The sequence below is a fragment of the Musa acuminata genome, chromosome BXJ3-2 (assembly GCF_036884655.1).
Source record: "Musa acuminata AAA Group cultivar baxijiao chromosome BXJ3-2, Cavendish_Baxijiao_AAA, whole genome shotgun sequence".
NCBI lineage: Eukaryota > Viridiplantae > Streptophyta > Magnoliopsida > Zingiberales > Musaceae > Musa > Musa acuminata.
The window spans coordinates 35,677,304-35,692,711 of NC_088350.1; the positions used below are offsets into that span (position 1 = coordinate 35,677,304).

The window sequence follows — 15,408 nt, forward strand, 5'->3', positions numbered from 1 at the left end:
TTGAATTAACAGTTTAATTAGAATAGTAAATAAAATTCTCCATACAACATAACATGCAAAAAAATCATCCAACATAGCTTTCGGCATCAGATGAAGCACTGCCTGCAAAGTTGTGTCTTTTGAGTTTCCAGGAGCTTCATCTGGCGCTCTGCCTGCTCTCCTTCGCATTGGCTGATTCCCACGATGATATCAAGCATGGTGCCGGTGGTACCGAAGAAGACCAATGGCGCCAGTGATTTCTTATGTATTCCCACAGCAATTGCAATCAAAGCTCCAGCTACTGAGAAGAACCATGTACCGAGCGCACTGCAAATGCCAACAAGCATGATGACTGCCTGTTATCTTCATTATCCATGAGCAAATATAAGTTTGAAGTGTTCTCTTCGATCCAATGAGATTACACGTAAGTTTGCTATAAAATAAGCTGCTCGCACCGAAAAAGCATGGTGGATTACAAGTTTTAACTTGTCATTTAGGTACTTAAGCTCACCACGCATTGCTTGGAAACCAAAGGATCCATTGCGACAACTAGGAAATACTCAGTGCATAGATAAAGTTCCGGGACATGGTCATGACTAAAGCCTAAGATCGAACAAAATTGATAACCAGGTAAAAAGAAGTGATTTTTACCACAACAACCAGATACAAAGAAAGAAAAATCACATTTCTAAAGCATCCTTACCACTCACATCCTATGAAATAAGTTACTTTACCTGAAAAGAAACTATAAACATCTGACCCAATCCTCAAACAAGAATACTTCAAGAGTGTTCAGTGTTGCAAAGAAAGAAAAATCACGTTTCCAAAGCATCCTTACCACTCACATCCTATGAAATAGTTATTTTACCTGATAAGAAACTATAAACATCTGACCCAATCCTAAAACAAGAATACTTCAAGAGTGTTCAGTGTTACAAAGAAATAAAAACCTGTGTTTTCAGAGTATCCTTACCGCTTGCAACCTCTAGAATAGTTACTTTATAAAAGATGAGAATTTACAAACATCTAACTGCAATCCTAAAAGAAGGATACTTTGGTAAACATCAAAGATGCTGAGTCCGACTTCACCATACAACATATTAAAGTAAAGTCTTCATTTGCTTTCTTAAAAGACAAAATTGCATAAAAATGTGTACCTTCGGAGGAAAAGCAAGCAAAACAAAGGTCAAGTCGATATGATCCAGACGTCAAGTTGTTGTATCTGCTGTAAATTTCTCCATACTAGGATGAATGCTTTAGGGGGCATATAATAACATGTCGTGTGCCAGTTGAAAAGCTCATCATGGAACTTCCACCACTAAGTAACATTTCCTGATGATCAATCTATATTTGACCACTTTTATTCCTCCTAGTTCCAAAAAGACAGACAATTTAGTAAGTGGTCAAAAACAGTGAATATTGTTAAAACTCAAGCATCAAAATTTGAGCCAAACTCATCTGTAGTTCCTTCAGTACAAATTAATACCTTGCTTCAAAATTATTACAACAATTATTACAGGAAATGCTTCAAAATTTTCTCATTTCTTTGTTTCTTTTGTATCTTTCTATGAATGCCAACTATATATATCCACATAAAGCGCCGAGTACCACAAGAAATGAAACAGATTCTTCTTGAGTAACCACCTCAAGTCTCGATAGCTATAGATTAACCATAAACAAAGTGGATTGACCCAACCATTTTCAATTTCTACACCTCATGGGATTTCTTCATGAGCATCTTTCTGCCAATATCAATTTGCAAATGAACATTTTTGGCCAAAACAGAACATAATGTTTCCACAATATCCCAAAGAGAAAGAGAACAAAATCTACAAAAATGGAGAGAGTTTTACATAATCCATCTATGGTTCGGAGACCACTACAGTATGCAGCCTTTAAACACTTCAAGAAACAAAAAACTTGGCAGCAAAAGGTCAGCAATGTAAGTGAAAGTATCCCTCATCAAAAGATACAAGGTTCTCTTGAATTGTATTAGTGAACTTATGTTGCCAAGTTTTATGGGGCTGGCATGGAAAGATTTGAATGCCTCAAACAAGTAAACATTAAAACATGAAAAAAATTTAAAATTCAACATTAATCCGTCACGGCCCGGTCCCAAGCTTTTACCCCAACCGGGGCAAATTTAAAATTTTAGTGTCATCAGATTCTAAGGTAGACCATTGAACTTATCGAGTGGGGAATTGCTTCTAGACCTACAACAAAATTTTGATAGGAAATGTTTCCCTAATCCATCTAAACTGGAAACACCAGAAGGCTGATGGTCATGCAGATGAATTTTTTTGCAGCCGGTGACCAGCACGCGAAGATAAGTGTTCCTCAAAGTTGTTCACTTCAGATGAAATTAACAACAACAATTATCATCAAGATCCGAGATATATTTGAAATAGTGTAGGACTTGTTCCACAAGTGACAACATTGGAACTTCCACAAGGACAGCACTTTGATCACGTCCGCCTTGTTCCGTAAGTCTATTTATATGAAACATAACTGAATGATAACAACGCTTTTACCATTATATGCCGACATTACCGGTTACATGAATTATAAGAAGAGGATGTATCATCCGATCAGAGCAATCCTTGAACCCTAGTCGATAGTTCTAGGCGAAAGTGGTCCTCTGAACGAGGGAATGCAACAAAAAAATGAAATAAATCAATATGAGGAATCCTAACGCCACAAGCGAACAATTCAGGGGTGGTTTACGGGTTTTAATCGAAGAGGAGAATGACTTACTTGGCAACGGGGCAATCTTCGAGCTGCTTCACGTCGTCCTGACCCTCTCCATCTCTCTGTCGATCTCTTGCGCCTCGACGACAACTCGAAGTGTAAAAGAAGAGATCGATTAGGTTACGAGGGACAAGCGGTTCGGCTACAGACAGGGTACGGCCTTAAGTACAAATCCTATTGGTCCAAATAAGTGTACCCCGCTAAAACGTCGTCCCATGTCATAGAAAAATAATATCTGCTTGTTTGCAGCGAGCTGCCGCTGCTCCTCTTTTCGCATCCAACGCCCCTCTTTCCCCTCTGACTGAGCTCCCAGCGGCGGCAAAGGGGGCCACGGTGGCGTAGAGATGGTGGTGGCATCTGGAACCAATTCATGAGCCAAAGAAATGGCCATCCGGAAGAGGATGGCCAACATTGTAAGCCTTATCCCCGCTCTTGTTAAATTTCGCAAGCACCATGTTTAGCGAATCTAGAGAGAACCAATGAAACCATCTCTAGTTCGGCGAATCTTTCCTCGTTTTTGATTCCTCCGTAGTTTTCAGCTTGGTACCAAAAAGTTTGATTTTTGATCGAACGATCGAGTTTGTGCTTGCTGCCCTGTGAATCTGAACCCTGTCGTCGCATTTCTGAGCGGTCTATCAGGACCATTCCGTCCTTCAATCTGAAAGGTCGTCATGAAGGCATTGTTGATCATCTCATTTTTTGTTTAATCTGAGCGGGTAATGTGCGTCCAAACAATCAAAGTGGAATATTTTCTTATGCATGATGAAAAAGAAATGGATTGCATTGATATTTCAAAAGGTTCGACGGATCGAGCTAGAACAGCAAACTTTTGACAGAATGAGAAGATCCATACCGCTATGCAGTTAATTATAAGATATTTTGTTCAGTTTCTTCGTGCAACCTCTTTTCTATGCATCATAAACAGAAAATTAAAAGAGGTTTATAACCTCTGGCGTTCCATTAGTTAATCTTCTTTCAGTATGAAGTTTATCATCTGGAAGGCAGCTAGGAAAGTGATAGTTCCATTGCTCAGTTGTAACTTGTCTACCTCCTAGAGATTCCGTCAATTCTGTTGATCCATTTGAACATTCTCTTATGGTAATTCATGTATCTGTCTATATTTGTTCACATTCCATTCTCATAAGCCGTAAGCTGTGTCAATTCAACCAGTTGACCTTTCCTTTGTGCTAAAGAAAGTGCATGACTTTATTAACTCAGTATCGCATGGCATCCTTGCTTGTTTTATGTTGCCATGGAGTTTCTAGCTCTAATGGTCAGTGGATCCAACTGATTTCAAATTTTAATTGGTGTTTATTCCTTATCATCATTGCCAATGATCTGTGCAAAATACTCAACAGAAGGTTTTATATGATGTAAACGTAGAAAAGAAAATTAGAGACATATTTTTACAATCAGGTGTTGCTTTTGTTTGTCCATACCATTGTGTCCTGCTTTTTTAAAGATAGACTGCGTCGGTGGATCAATCTCCTCTCCCACTCTTTTTAAGCCTGTGCTTTTTTGACCCATCGACACTGGTCACTGTGATGCCAGTGAGAAAGTCATTTGGTGATTACCATTATAGAATACCATACAAGTGCAAGTCCTTTATTTCGTATTTTAGAGCTCACGAGGCCTTTACAAAGTGCACGAATATGATTAAATTTCATGCACATATTTCGTCATCATTTCATCACTATATTTTATTAGTTCAATTTAACTTTTTCAGTTTAACCTCTCTTTCTAAATAGTATATTTGCCGTTGGATTATTTTACCCTGTATGGCAAACACATCTGAATTATTTGACATTTTTCTGGGCTTTTAGATAAATATATCCTCTTAATCTCTTCTGTAGATATAATAAGCGAGAAGAGGATTTTCCATCTCTTAAAGAGTGTAATGACTATTTGGAAGAAGTTGAGGATATGAGTAAGTGTGGTATAACTTAATCTTTCCCTATACATTACATGCCTAACGTGCTAGTTGATCGTGTTTTGATTATGTTCTGTAACTAGCTTACAACCTGATTGAAGGAATTGATGTCGCTGCTATTGAAGCTAAGATTGCTAAGTACCAAGAAGAAAATGCTGAACAAATCATCAATGCCCGAGCACGTAAGGTAATTGGAGTATGTACATCTCTTGGTACTATTTTGTGTTCTCTGATGGCATATTCTATTAGATAATCATTTCTAATAGTTACATGGTTAAGGTGTCGGTGGTGTTGTTATGATTTTGTACAGGCTGAAGAACTAGCTGCAGCACTAAAGGCAAGCCAAAATTTTGGTCAAGGTGATCCAACTGATGGGGTAAGTTGTGCACCTAAACTCAGAGGTACCTACAACCTGGAAAAAAAAATGGCATTTACCTTTTTTTTTGTCAAGAATTTATTTGGCCATATATGCTACTTCGTTGGTGCAGGTTCATATATCCTGTTTCCACCTTATGCTCTTTTGTCTACCAAGTACCAAGAGTGAGGTAACCGATGACACCTTTTTTTTTTTTTCTTCTCAAATTTCAATCATATTAAAACTTTCCATACCACCTTAAGTCTATATTAAATTTTGCTATGAGTATTTACTAGTATCTTCTGCTGGTTCCCAAAAGAATGCACTTGTTTAACATACTGCATATTATTATTCTTGGTTGTTTACAAATTGCAAATGCATGTACGCCAACTCTATGTTTGTTTTAACATGTAATTGATTTTTTTACCTTGATCATCATCATCATCGTATTATCCAACCTCAGGGTGCTGGACCAAGTGCTCAAGGGATCGATGTCGGCAATCAAGGGCAGTATGCACCTACCTCCATGCTCGGTGGTGTGCTTATGCAACCACGTCCTACAGGTATGGCTCCACAGCCTGTCCCCGTCGGAGCCCCAGCTGATCCTCTGCAGGGCTATGCAACCGACGACGAGGAGACCACGAAGCTATGAGCTGGGAGAGGAGGCAGAGCTGGGGGATGGACAACCAAATCAAGCAAGAGGAGGGCACTCGAGGAAGCATTCGGTAGCATATGGATGCAGGAACCGTTCAGCAGCATAAGGATGTGAACTTGACCTGAAGAAGAGTTCAGTTTTCTTGTTATCGGTTCAAGATTGTTATTGTGATGTGATACAGTTTGATCTTGCTGAATTTTATCAGAAGTGAGATTCAGAATCATCGCGAATCCCTTCAAATTGATCCAACGGTGGTGATGTTTGCTAAAGGAACACTTCTTTTTAATTCATATGTAATTCATTGCTCAAAATGTTGCCCACATTCTTTTGTAATAAATTTATGGATTTGTTGAGTATTATTGTCATGCACTTCCATTCAAAAAGTGGTTGGGTCAAAAATGAAACAGCATAACTTTTCTATCAAAAAATCTGGAGAAATTATCAAAAAATCTGGAGAGAATCTAATTAGTTACCAGCTGAGCTAAATATGTTCTTTTCTGATCCAAGTTCATCTTCACATGTACGCATAAGAAAGATTTCTCCTGCATTTAAGACCATTGTCTTCTCATCCAACACCCTCTTCTCAAGTATGTATGCATAGGCTTCGCAAGAAGTTGGTCTCTATTGCCTCTTCTTTAGAACTCAAAACTCATTCAACTATGTTAGCAGATACCCGGTGCAACAAATCTCCATCAACAAAAAGAAAGTAAAGCTCATCAAAGGTGATCGATCATTAGGACCACTTCTCATTCCGCATCATGGAGATGACAGTAGATAAAAGATGGAGAATTATTGTGCATAGGATAAACTTCTGAAAGCAGAAAAGAAAGATGCATGGAGATTAGCCTCGACCGTGACAGCAACAGCTGCTGAGAGGCATCCTTATCCAGTCGTTGCCGTACATGCAGCAACACAACAGAGCTTAATTAATTCCGTCAGGTTTCTTCTCCGGTGGGATGTCTACAACAGTGACGTAGTCGATGGAGTTCGATATCATGACATCATCCACGGCCTTCGTCTTCTCACTGTTCTCTGTGGAGGTGTTCATCCGGTCGCTGCTCTTCCCCCATATAAGACAGTAAAGACCGATGACTATAACAACTGCACCAATCACCCTATCAACAGTTCCAAGTAGAACTCGAATGAGTTTTGGCAGTGTTTTGTGTGGCTATAGATGACAAAGAAGTGAAATGATTACTAGTCCTACCTCCCTAAAGAGATCTCCTCTGCTAGAATGATGGAGCCCATCACAGCTACTATGATCATGCAGAGAGGGTTGAAAGCAGTTACAAACACAGGACCTCTCTCCTTCATCACCACCCCTTGCAAGTAATACGCCACCCCTGTGCACATTATGCCCTGCAAAAGGGAAATCATTGTCAGCTCAAGAACGAGAAGGCAGGTCGATCTGCTGTATCATCGTTATTTGAACAAGCATCTTACGGAGTAGACCGCCGTGAAGAGTCTCATATCAAATCCTATCGACCAAGGCTTGGCGCCGCGTTCCATGAAGAGAGCAACTGCACCGGCTTGCCCCGTTCCCGTGAGGCATATCAAGGTTGTCAAGGAGAGCTCTGCAGGGTAGGACTTCAGCGTATGTGACTGCATGCACCACATCAACGATCACCATGCATGTATCGATCACCAGATTCTTGGCGGGCTTTTGCTTCGGTGGTGGGAGGGAGCATATTACATACCTGCAACACGAAGAACGCGGACCAGCAGCAGCAGCTAAACAGTAGCATGAGGGTACCGAGGAGCCAGTGAGTGTCATTCTGGGTAGCAGCCTCGGCTTGGAGGTGCCGTCCCTTATTCCATATGAACTCGACGATCGGGCCTTTGTATAATATCATGATCAGTGCACCGATCACTGTCACCAGAGTCCCAATAATCTTAGCTTGACTGTGTCGTTTCTTGATGTCTATCTTCTCCATTCTGATCATGAAGCTGCAGCTCAGTTGCATTCCAATTATAACCGATAGATGAGAGATGGAGGATTCACCTTAAGACAAAGGCGTTCAGAAACGTGACTGCAGGCAGTATGTTGTAGAGAGCAGAGGAAAAGCTGGCCGATGTGTACTTGGTTCCCATGTAGTAGAAGTTTTGATCGAGAACTGGTCTGGATGAAAGTAATCCGACACATAAGAAGGTGATTTGATGACACTGTGTATTTTTAGCTAAAACAGATGTATGGTAAAGTCGATCGATACTCGAGTAGTCCGAGAGCCATAATCTTGAGGAAGATGGGGAGGGTCATCTTTGGCCTCACTTTCCTGTAGCGTGAAGCAGGAAGCAAACATCAGTGCTAGTAAACTAAAAAAGGCACTCTCTTTCATCTTTCTAGCTCTATAAATTACTCGAGTTAGTGAAGCATGCAAGATTACTCAGGCCTCACTTGCCACTAGGCTTTTGCTAGTGGTGCCTTATCGCTAAAAAGGCAATCAAAAGCATTCTTTTGCTGACCTTAGAAAGGCATGGAAAGTGACAGCATTCTTTTGCTGATCTGAGAAAGCATTCTGCTGCTGGAGAGACTGCAACTTCATGTTCCATGAAATGCATGGTTTATTTCACTTTCTTTGTGTTATAAGTTCATAGATGTTGTTCATTTCTTGGATTCTTCGCGTGTTCTTAAGAGAGAGAGAGAGAGAGAGAGAGAGAGCTCAACCTTTCGAACCAGAGTGCAAAGGGAGCGACGACAGCAGCAGCGACGGCGTTCCGGTAGACAACAAGCACGTAATGGCTCATGCCTTGCTTGAGCGAGGCCACGGAGACGACGAACATGCCGGCGTAGCCGAACTGCAAGAAGACCATGGCCACGTACGGCTTCACTCTCCTCCAAACCTCACCAACACCCATCTCAATCGTCTTCTTCTACTCTAGTACTATCACCCCGCACACTGCATGCAGAGATGGAAAGCCTAACTCAGCCATTTATAGATAAAAGGAAGACGTATCCCTTACGTACTCCATCGACCACAAAAGCTTCGTTCATCTCTAAAGTGAAAAAAAAGGCTACTACCATCCTCCATTATGTTCATCCAGAAACGGCACCAGATTAAAGTGCCCATTCCCAGGACAGGAGCAGTTCCGTCTTCAAGATCCATAATTCTCAAAGGGACTTTAAAGACTCGATGCTTTCTCCACTTCTTTTGGTGTATAAAATTGCATGTATTGCACGATGACGACTCAAAGAGACATCAAGTGGAAGCAAAGAGGTAGTGCAGTCTGATGAGGTCCGGCCTTCTGTATCTGATGGCCACAGGTCGAGCAGTATCTTAGACTGCAGCTTATCCGATTACCTCACCGGTGTTGGATTTGTGGCCATCATCTTATCATGAAGGGTAAGAACGGAAGGAAGATTATAAAGTGCACGCACAATAATGTTGTGGAGGTGAAAGCTTCTGCTCTGTTCTGGAAATCTGCTTTCTTTCATTTTGGACAAGTAAAAGGCTGGAGTTATCCGATACGTAATGCACTGACCGCTGCTTGTAGAAATCACCTTATCCATGCATGCAAGCTCTTTGGGGCGCAGACCTGAGTGCTCTTATGTGATGCTCTACAAAGACTGAAGCAAATAATGTCCAGATTTGTCTGGAGATGATCTGCTTGAGGCATCAGCAAATCTTCAAACCGGTGGGGTTTCCACCAATTGTCTGGTCTGATCATTGGTAATAAATGGATGGACTTGCTCCACAGTTCATCGGCTGCACTTTTGCTGCTCTTCAAGCTGTCTGCTTGAGAGGACCAGAAAGAGGAGTCATATGATGGTGGCACAGTGAATTAACTGGATTTCTTTTTTCTTTTGAGAAGATTAAAATTAGATGTTGTTGAGAAGATTATAATTTAGTTGAAATCTTCATTCATAGGTGGGTCAAAAGAATCGAGACATCAAGAAGACTAATATTCTTCCTTCACCCACATCAATGAATCAATCAAGATGCAATGGCCATGCTTAGGTTTCATACATTGATTGTATCACTAGAAGAGGGTGCAGAAGTATGAATATTATTTTTATTTAGATAATATAAGTTTAAATTATTTATACTTAAATATTTTAAATTAATAATTTAAGTTTAATAAATTAATGAGTTAATTCTTTTTTATCTACTTTTGATCACACATATTAACTTGACCGGTAAAAACCTTGACCAGATTATCACACATAGTAGTCTTAGAATGCCCCTTTCATCACTTATCATTTGGAAGAAAAATAATAATAACACATAATCTCCTACAATTAGATTAGCCTTTAATTTAATATCGTATCTAATGCAGCTCGGCGACTCGGTCCATTACCTAAGCTGACTCGGAATCTTTCCTTCTCAGTGCATTCTGAGTCGGACTCAAACGAGTCGTAACTTCTAACCCAACCCATCAGTATATAAGACGCTTCTTCGCCCCCCTTTGGTTTCCCCGTCTTTCCCGCTCCCTCGTATCCCGACAGCTTTCTCTTCTATCGTTGCCCTGCTCTCCCTTCTTCGATCAGTGTCTTCTTCGCCGGATCTTGGCTGAGGCCTCTCCACAATCGGAGCCATATTATTGGTAAAGAGATTACTATGTTTCGTTTACATCAATCCGAAGCGTTTAATCGCTCCCTATCTGGTTTCTTCGCTTTGATAGTTGTGTAGAAGATCTTGGGACGACGAATGGAGCTTGTTTTGGTCACCTGATTTGTTAAAGGTGTACTATTTTTTTCGCTAGATCAATCGATCGATCGATCGAGAGATGCCTCGAAGTGTCTATCGGTCTCCTTCGTATAGGAGAAACTGCTCTCCTTCCCCACCCCCCCAGGTACAGCAGAAGGGAAAGCAGCCGCTCCCACTCTTACAGAGATCGAAGCCACCATAGTATTACTACGCCAAAACCTATTTTTGTTCGAAATCAAGAAATATAAATGTATGGAGTTACCAAATTCTTATGAGGAAGTAAACTACTACTCGTAAGGAAGTCAGTTCTGATAGGTCACCAAATCCTTTCCTACTCCTTTGATGCGTGGGAGTTGCCTCATCCGACCCACTGTCAGGAAAAACGAACCCTCTTTCTTCTGATCACAGAACTCTCTGTATCTGTTCTACCAAAACCCTCTGTAAATTCGTATCAGAATGTGACAAATCTCTCTCGCCCTTTAGAAAGAAGAAACTTGCACTAATCCTCTATTGTTTTCATCCCATGGTCTCTCCTTGTGACATATCCTTTCTATATTATTGAGCGTGGGGGAAAGAGAAATGAAAAAACATCAATTCAAATTCTTTTAGAATTCTAGAAAACAGGGATTTTATGGTTTTTTTTATAATGCATTTGGCCATTCCAGGAAAAAGCAGTTGCAGATTAACTGCCCACTTTCTCATTCTCATCTTTTCCAGCACCAGGATTCCTCATATTTAACAAAAAGAATTTGCTTTTGTAATAAGCTAAGAGATGCTTCCTTTGTTTTCTTGTTTCCTGAGATCTAATGTATCTTGTTTAAAAGATTCCAGCTTGTGAACCGCATATATGCCTGCCATACTGCCGCTTGATAAGAAGAATATGTTGTAACGCTCATAGACTGAAACAGTAAGAGTAAAAGCTTTTTTTTCTTTTTTTTTTTTATCTGCTGGTGCATCGACCAATATGTAAGAGTAGTTTGGCTGCATCTGGTTAATAAGCATGCCTCATGGCTAGATGTTTTAGCATGTCAAGTTTCTCTTCTAAGTGGTTGCTTTAAATTCTATAGGCAGTGATCGAAGGGACTTTATAGATGATAGCTCTAAACAGTAGGCTAGATGGGGATATGCCTAAAATCTGTCAACAATTGCTACGTTGTCTGTTCTTTGTGTTGGGGTAAGTTTCAGAAACTTGCTTTTTATCTACGGCACTGCTTATATGGTTAATGCTCTCGTACTACTTTTTGATGACACGAGGAATGTGTTTTCTTATGGCTTCTTCTGAAGAAACCCGCTGGATTCACTTCATTTTCTCGTGTCTTATGTGCTGAAATTCAAATAAATTATCGGATTTCTTTGCTTCATGACTTTAAATAGCACTATGCAGTCTTTTGCCATCAAGCCTGTTAAACAAATGTGTCCATCACTACCTTGGTTAAACTTTGTTTTTTTTTTTTTTTTATCATTTTACGTGTCATGAATGGTTTGAATTGTTATCTGTTGTGCTATCTTCTCAGATTGGTAGTCTTATTTGTTTTGTATCAAGTATGTTCAATTTTATTTGTTTTAAAATTCTTCCGAATCACCATCAGAACATTTAATTCTTTTTGTCAGCAGAATTTTGTGTGCAAAACTTGTTTCCCTTTTGTTTTGCACTCGCCGATACCACGTAGGACGACAGAACAAGTGCATTTTTATTGTTGAGAATAATCTCAAAGTATACTTCCGGTTTTTCTCCTTCATTAGTTGCTTCGTGGTGAACTTGGTTGATCAGCTTGTAGATATTAAAATATGAATTCATATCAGAAATAACTGGAAACAAGGGGAAAAGAATTGATGGCTCCCTCTCGGCCTTTCTTGAATTCAGCTGGGGATACCTTGCTGTAACTGAAGAAGGAGATTATACAAATGCTATCAACAGTATTGCTGAAACTAATGCCTGTCTTAATTTGAAGCATAGTCTTTGCTTATGAGCTCTAGCAGAATTATAAAATTATATTTTTTGTGAATTACTTAATTGATAGTCTGCTTTTAGTGTTTGCTTATATAAACACCATTAGTGATACTTTCTGGCATTTGTAGTTCTGTATTCATATTTATATTCATGCTTGTACATTGTTTTTCATTGATTATGCTTCTAATCCGGGCCTAATTTACATTTTGGTAGGCCACTGGCATTTCTCTATGGTTTATCAAGTAAATGTGGTTTTTGAGAATATTCTTAAATTGTGTCGATGCAAACTCATATCAGCTAAGAAATCCAATAGAAGCCAAAATTTTGTAATGGTTAAGACTTTTTGTCTTGGAGAAGGTGGATAAAATCTCCCTTATATAAGCAGGTGATGACTGCTCACAATTTTTTGTCTGGTTGCCTGTTTACTTTGTTTTGGTAAAGGTGGAGCAGTGAAGATTGTTCATAACAATATTTGAGGTGGCTAAACTTGTTTCTATTTTAGATTGTGCACATCAATATCTGAAATTGTTTCGTATGACAAGGGGAAAAGTCGTTCTACTTTCCCAAGATGGCTTAAAAGCCATTCTCCCAGTCCTCATAGACAGATATGGCATCCTCCATGACCAAGACGACACAAAGACCAGGGAGTAAGAGCGTGTTAAATTCACCCGTAAACAGGTCTGAAAAGCTACTCTTGGGTCCCTATAGAGTAAAAGTTCTACTGAAAGACACAAGTTGGGAAAGAAACGGTAGTACATAATCCTCTACTTGGACAAGCTTGTATTGCGATACAATGTGGTCTATGCATTATCTTTATTTTCCAAGTACAACACACGTAGAAAAAGTTTTGTTTTGTGAGGTTACAGTATGCTTATAATAACATATGTTTTTTTTAAAGCTTGATTTGAGATCACATATACAAAGCTTTTTTTACCATCAGCTGCATGTACTTGTTGTTTGCATGCCATATATTTATAAGCAGTAATAACTCAGGATTTTCGATAACACGGAAAAGGCAAATGGCAAATCCCATAGTCCCTTGTGTTGATGCAAGCTTACAATTTTATAGTATGTATGAGAAGTGTGTTTTAATAGAGGAGAAATCAAGATACTTGTGATCAATTTTAAACCTGCTACAGGTTGATAGAGAGACGAAGCATGAGAAAGTACCATTGAGGTCTCAGTCCAACTCGAGAAAGAAAAAGAAGCAGCTCTTATGGAGGCAGGGCAGAAAGCAGTAAGGTTCCTTTACGATGGTAGACACATTATGTGATACTCTCCATATTTTACAAAGATATCACCTGTTGTTGATTCGTATGACCAAGTTTGCAATCGTTTAAATTTGGCATATATGTTATTATCAAAGATTATTTTTTCTTGCAACATGTGCTTTGTTGTGCGTAGATGTTGTAGAACTCTTTGGTTACATTTTTTTGCTGGATCACTAGTTTGTGACACGACGAGGATTACTCGATAAGCTTGTCTTAGTTCTTAAGCGAGTGAACTTTTTGAGGAACACTTTTTTTCTCTATCTAATGGCGTCGTCGTCTGTTGTTTTATGTGTCGGGAATTACAGAGGAATTGGCTTCCATGCTGGAGTAGAATCGAGGGAGGCATTCACAAGGAAACGAAGGAAGCGAGGAGAAGAAAGAAGATGGAAAAAGACGAAGAAGAAAAGGTGAAGGATGAAGTGTTGGGGTAATTACTGGAATTGAAATTGAATTAGGATTTGAAACTGTCTTTTCTAAAGAAACAACGAAACCAGAGGTGAAGAAAGCACGGCACGGTGGCAAGTAGTGAAAGTTGCTCGAAAAAGACTAAACCATTAGGATCCACCAAACCTGTTGACCCTGACTCATCATTAGCCCCGGGGGGGAGGTGGGGGGAGGGGGGCATGAAACCCTGGATCCACTCATCACCCCTCCTTTTCCATCCTCCACATGTTTGTGCCTCTCGCCGATGGTCCCGTGCCACTCGTCCGGTGTTAGCTCAGCTGATGGCCGGCCGGCCGTGGCATCGCGAGCGAGGTGGGCCCGCCAGCGGCGGCCACTTCCGCGGCGAGCGTGCATGCCTTGTCGGGCTGCAGAAAATATCCAGCTCTCGATGGCGACGCAACAGCATTAGCTCCTCTCTCTCTCTCTCTCTCTTGATGCATGCATGAATCCACCGACCGAGGTCAACCCACTTCCAAAAAAAAAAAAGCTATTGTGATTAATATTCAAAAATCCCTTAAACAAATATCCCTATTGTGATTAATAGCGCTATTTAGTTAACCGAAACTCTAAACATCATTAAAATACTTTGAAAATTCATTTAATTAACATTAACTAATTATGATTAATTATATATACGAAGAATGTTAATATTTTGAGAGATACTGGTCGAGGATGCTAATATTTAGTGGCATATACGCTTAAATCAAAATTATAAAGGTCAAATACGTCATTAAAAGCATATAAAAATCACAATAAAAAAAACGTAATTAATCTGTTACTTAAACCCGTTAATAATCTTTTAAAATTTACCATATTCATAAGAGTTTAAGAATAATTTAGATATTTAAATATGTTTATTATTATTATTAAAAAAAAAAAAGAAGATAAGTGATGAAGGTTGATTGGAACCCAAAATTTTACGGGCTAAACTAATTAATATTTTATTTTTACTGTATGGATGTTAACAGGAGAGTATATAAAAAGGATCGAAGGGATCACATAACGTATTTGTACGTGACACGTACTCAATAAAATAATGCTGGATGTATTCGCTAGTAAGGTCGACAAGAAAAGGGGATCGATTGGATTGGGACATATCACGTAACCTATAAAATGTTGTCATAAACAAATAGAAATAGGTCGTACGAGTCGATGGATTAATAATATGTGATGCATCATCATGATAATAAGGCAAAAAAAAAAAAGAAGAAGAAAAATGTAGCTTCGATTTATTTTATGTAGAGGTTGTTGACGATGGAGAATGCAGTGTTGATCTCACGAAACGTAGTTAATTCTTGCTGTGTTTGGCGATGTCACGACGGTGGTTTATTACACACAATTTACACACACGCTAATCGTCCTTATCATCATCATCATCGCTTACTTAATTAGGGATCGAATGCTGAAGGTTTAAACCTTTAACGATAAT

The 15,408-nt window shown here is 39.5% G+C and overlaps 2 protein-coding genes and 2 long non-coding RNA genes across 5 annotated transcripts; 2 read left to right on the top strand and 2 right to left on the bottom strand.

Annotated features, from left to right (window-relative positions):
- Positions 1-168: 168 nt before the first annotated feature.
- On the bottom strand, positions 169-2,858 carry LOC103976684 (uncharacterized). The gene is made up of 3 exons (XR_671043.3): positions 2,734-2,858; positions 1,137-1,348; positions 169-306 (listed from the first exon to the last, which is right to left on the bottom strand). It is a non-coding gene; the product is annotated as an uncharacterized LOC103976684 (long non-coding RNA).
- Positions 2,859-2,985: 127 nt separating this feature from the next.
- On the top strand, positions 2,986-6,020 carry LOC103976683 (uncharacterized). 2 transcript variants are annotated; one of them, XM_065138345.1, is made up of 6 exons: positions 2,986-3,140; positions 4,581-4,654; positions 4,759-4,844; positions 4,968-5,033; positions 5,146-5,202; positions 5,476-6,020. In XM_065138345.1, the coding sequence occupies exons 2-6, from the start codon at positions 4,651-4,653 to the stop codon at positions 5,662-5,664; spliced, it is 402 nt and encodes a 133-aa protein (XP_064994417.1). In that variant the 5' UTR covers positions 2,986-3,140; positions 4,581-4,650; the 3' UTR covers positions 5,665-6,020. The 2 variants fall into 2 exon arrangements, with proteins under 2 accessions (XP_064994417.1, XP_064994416.1); XM_065138344.1 differs by having other exon boundaries at positions 2,988-3,140; positions 4,741-4,844.
- A 360-nt stretch (positions 6,021-6,380) lies between these two features.
- Positions 6,381-8,570, bottom strand: LOC135631645 (WAT1-related protein At1g21890-like). Its single transcript, XM_065139382.1, has 7 exons — positions 8,333-8,570; positions 7,878-7,940; positions 7,670-7,786; positions 7,365-7,602; positions 7,111-7,269; positions 6,875-7,026; positions 6,381-6,782 (listed from the first exon to the last, which is right to left on the bottom strand). Exons 1-7 carry the CDS (start codon positions 8,521-8,523, stop codon positions 6,590-6,592), a joined length of 1,113 nt encoding a protein of 370 aa, XP_064995454.1. The 5' UTR covers positions 8,524-8,570; the 3' UTR covers positions 6,381-6,589.
- A 1,519-nt stretch (positions 8,571-10,089) lies between these two features.
- On the top strand, positions 10,090-14,111 carry LOC135631081 (uncharacterized). The gene is made up of 3 exons (XR_010494269.1): positions 10,090-10,209; positions 13,404-13,501; positions 13,841-14,111. It is a non-coding gene; the product is annotated as an uncharacterized LOC135631081 (long non-coding RNA).
- Positions 14,112-15,408: the final 1,297 nt, after the last annotated feature.

Excerpts from the sequence above, each read along its gene's own strand:
- LOC135631645 (XM_065139382.1), bottom strand. The coding sequence starts at position 8,523 with ATGGGTGTTGGTGAGGTTTGGAGGAGAGTGAAGCCGTACGTGGCCATG. Across the intron at positions 7,270-7,364 it reads CCGCGTTCTTCGTGTTGCAG|TCACATACGCTGAAGTCCTA; the intron begins GTATGTAATATG and ends TGGTGCATGCAG. Across the intron at positions 6,783-6,874 it reads GAGGAGATCTCTTTAGGGAG|GGTGATTGGTGCAGTTGTTA; the intron begins GTAGGACTAGTA and ends AACTGTTGATAG.
- LOC103976683 (XM_065138344.1), top strand. Across the intron at positions 4,845-4,967 it reads TCAATGCCCGAGCACGTAAG|GCTGAAGAACTAGCTGCAGC; the intron begins GTAATTGGAGTA and ends GATTTTGTACAG. Across the intron at positions 5,034-5,145 it reads AAGGTGATCCAACTGATGGG|GTTCATATATCCTGTTTCCA; the intron begins GTAAGTTGTGCA and ends TCGTTGGTGCAG.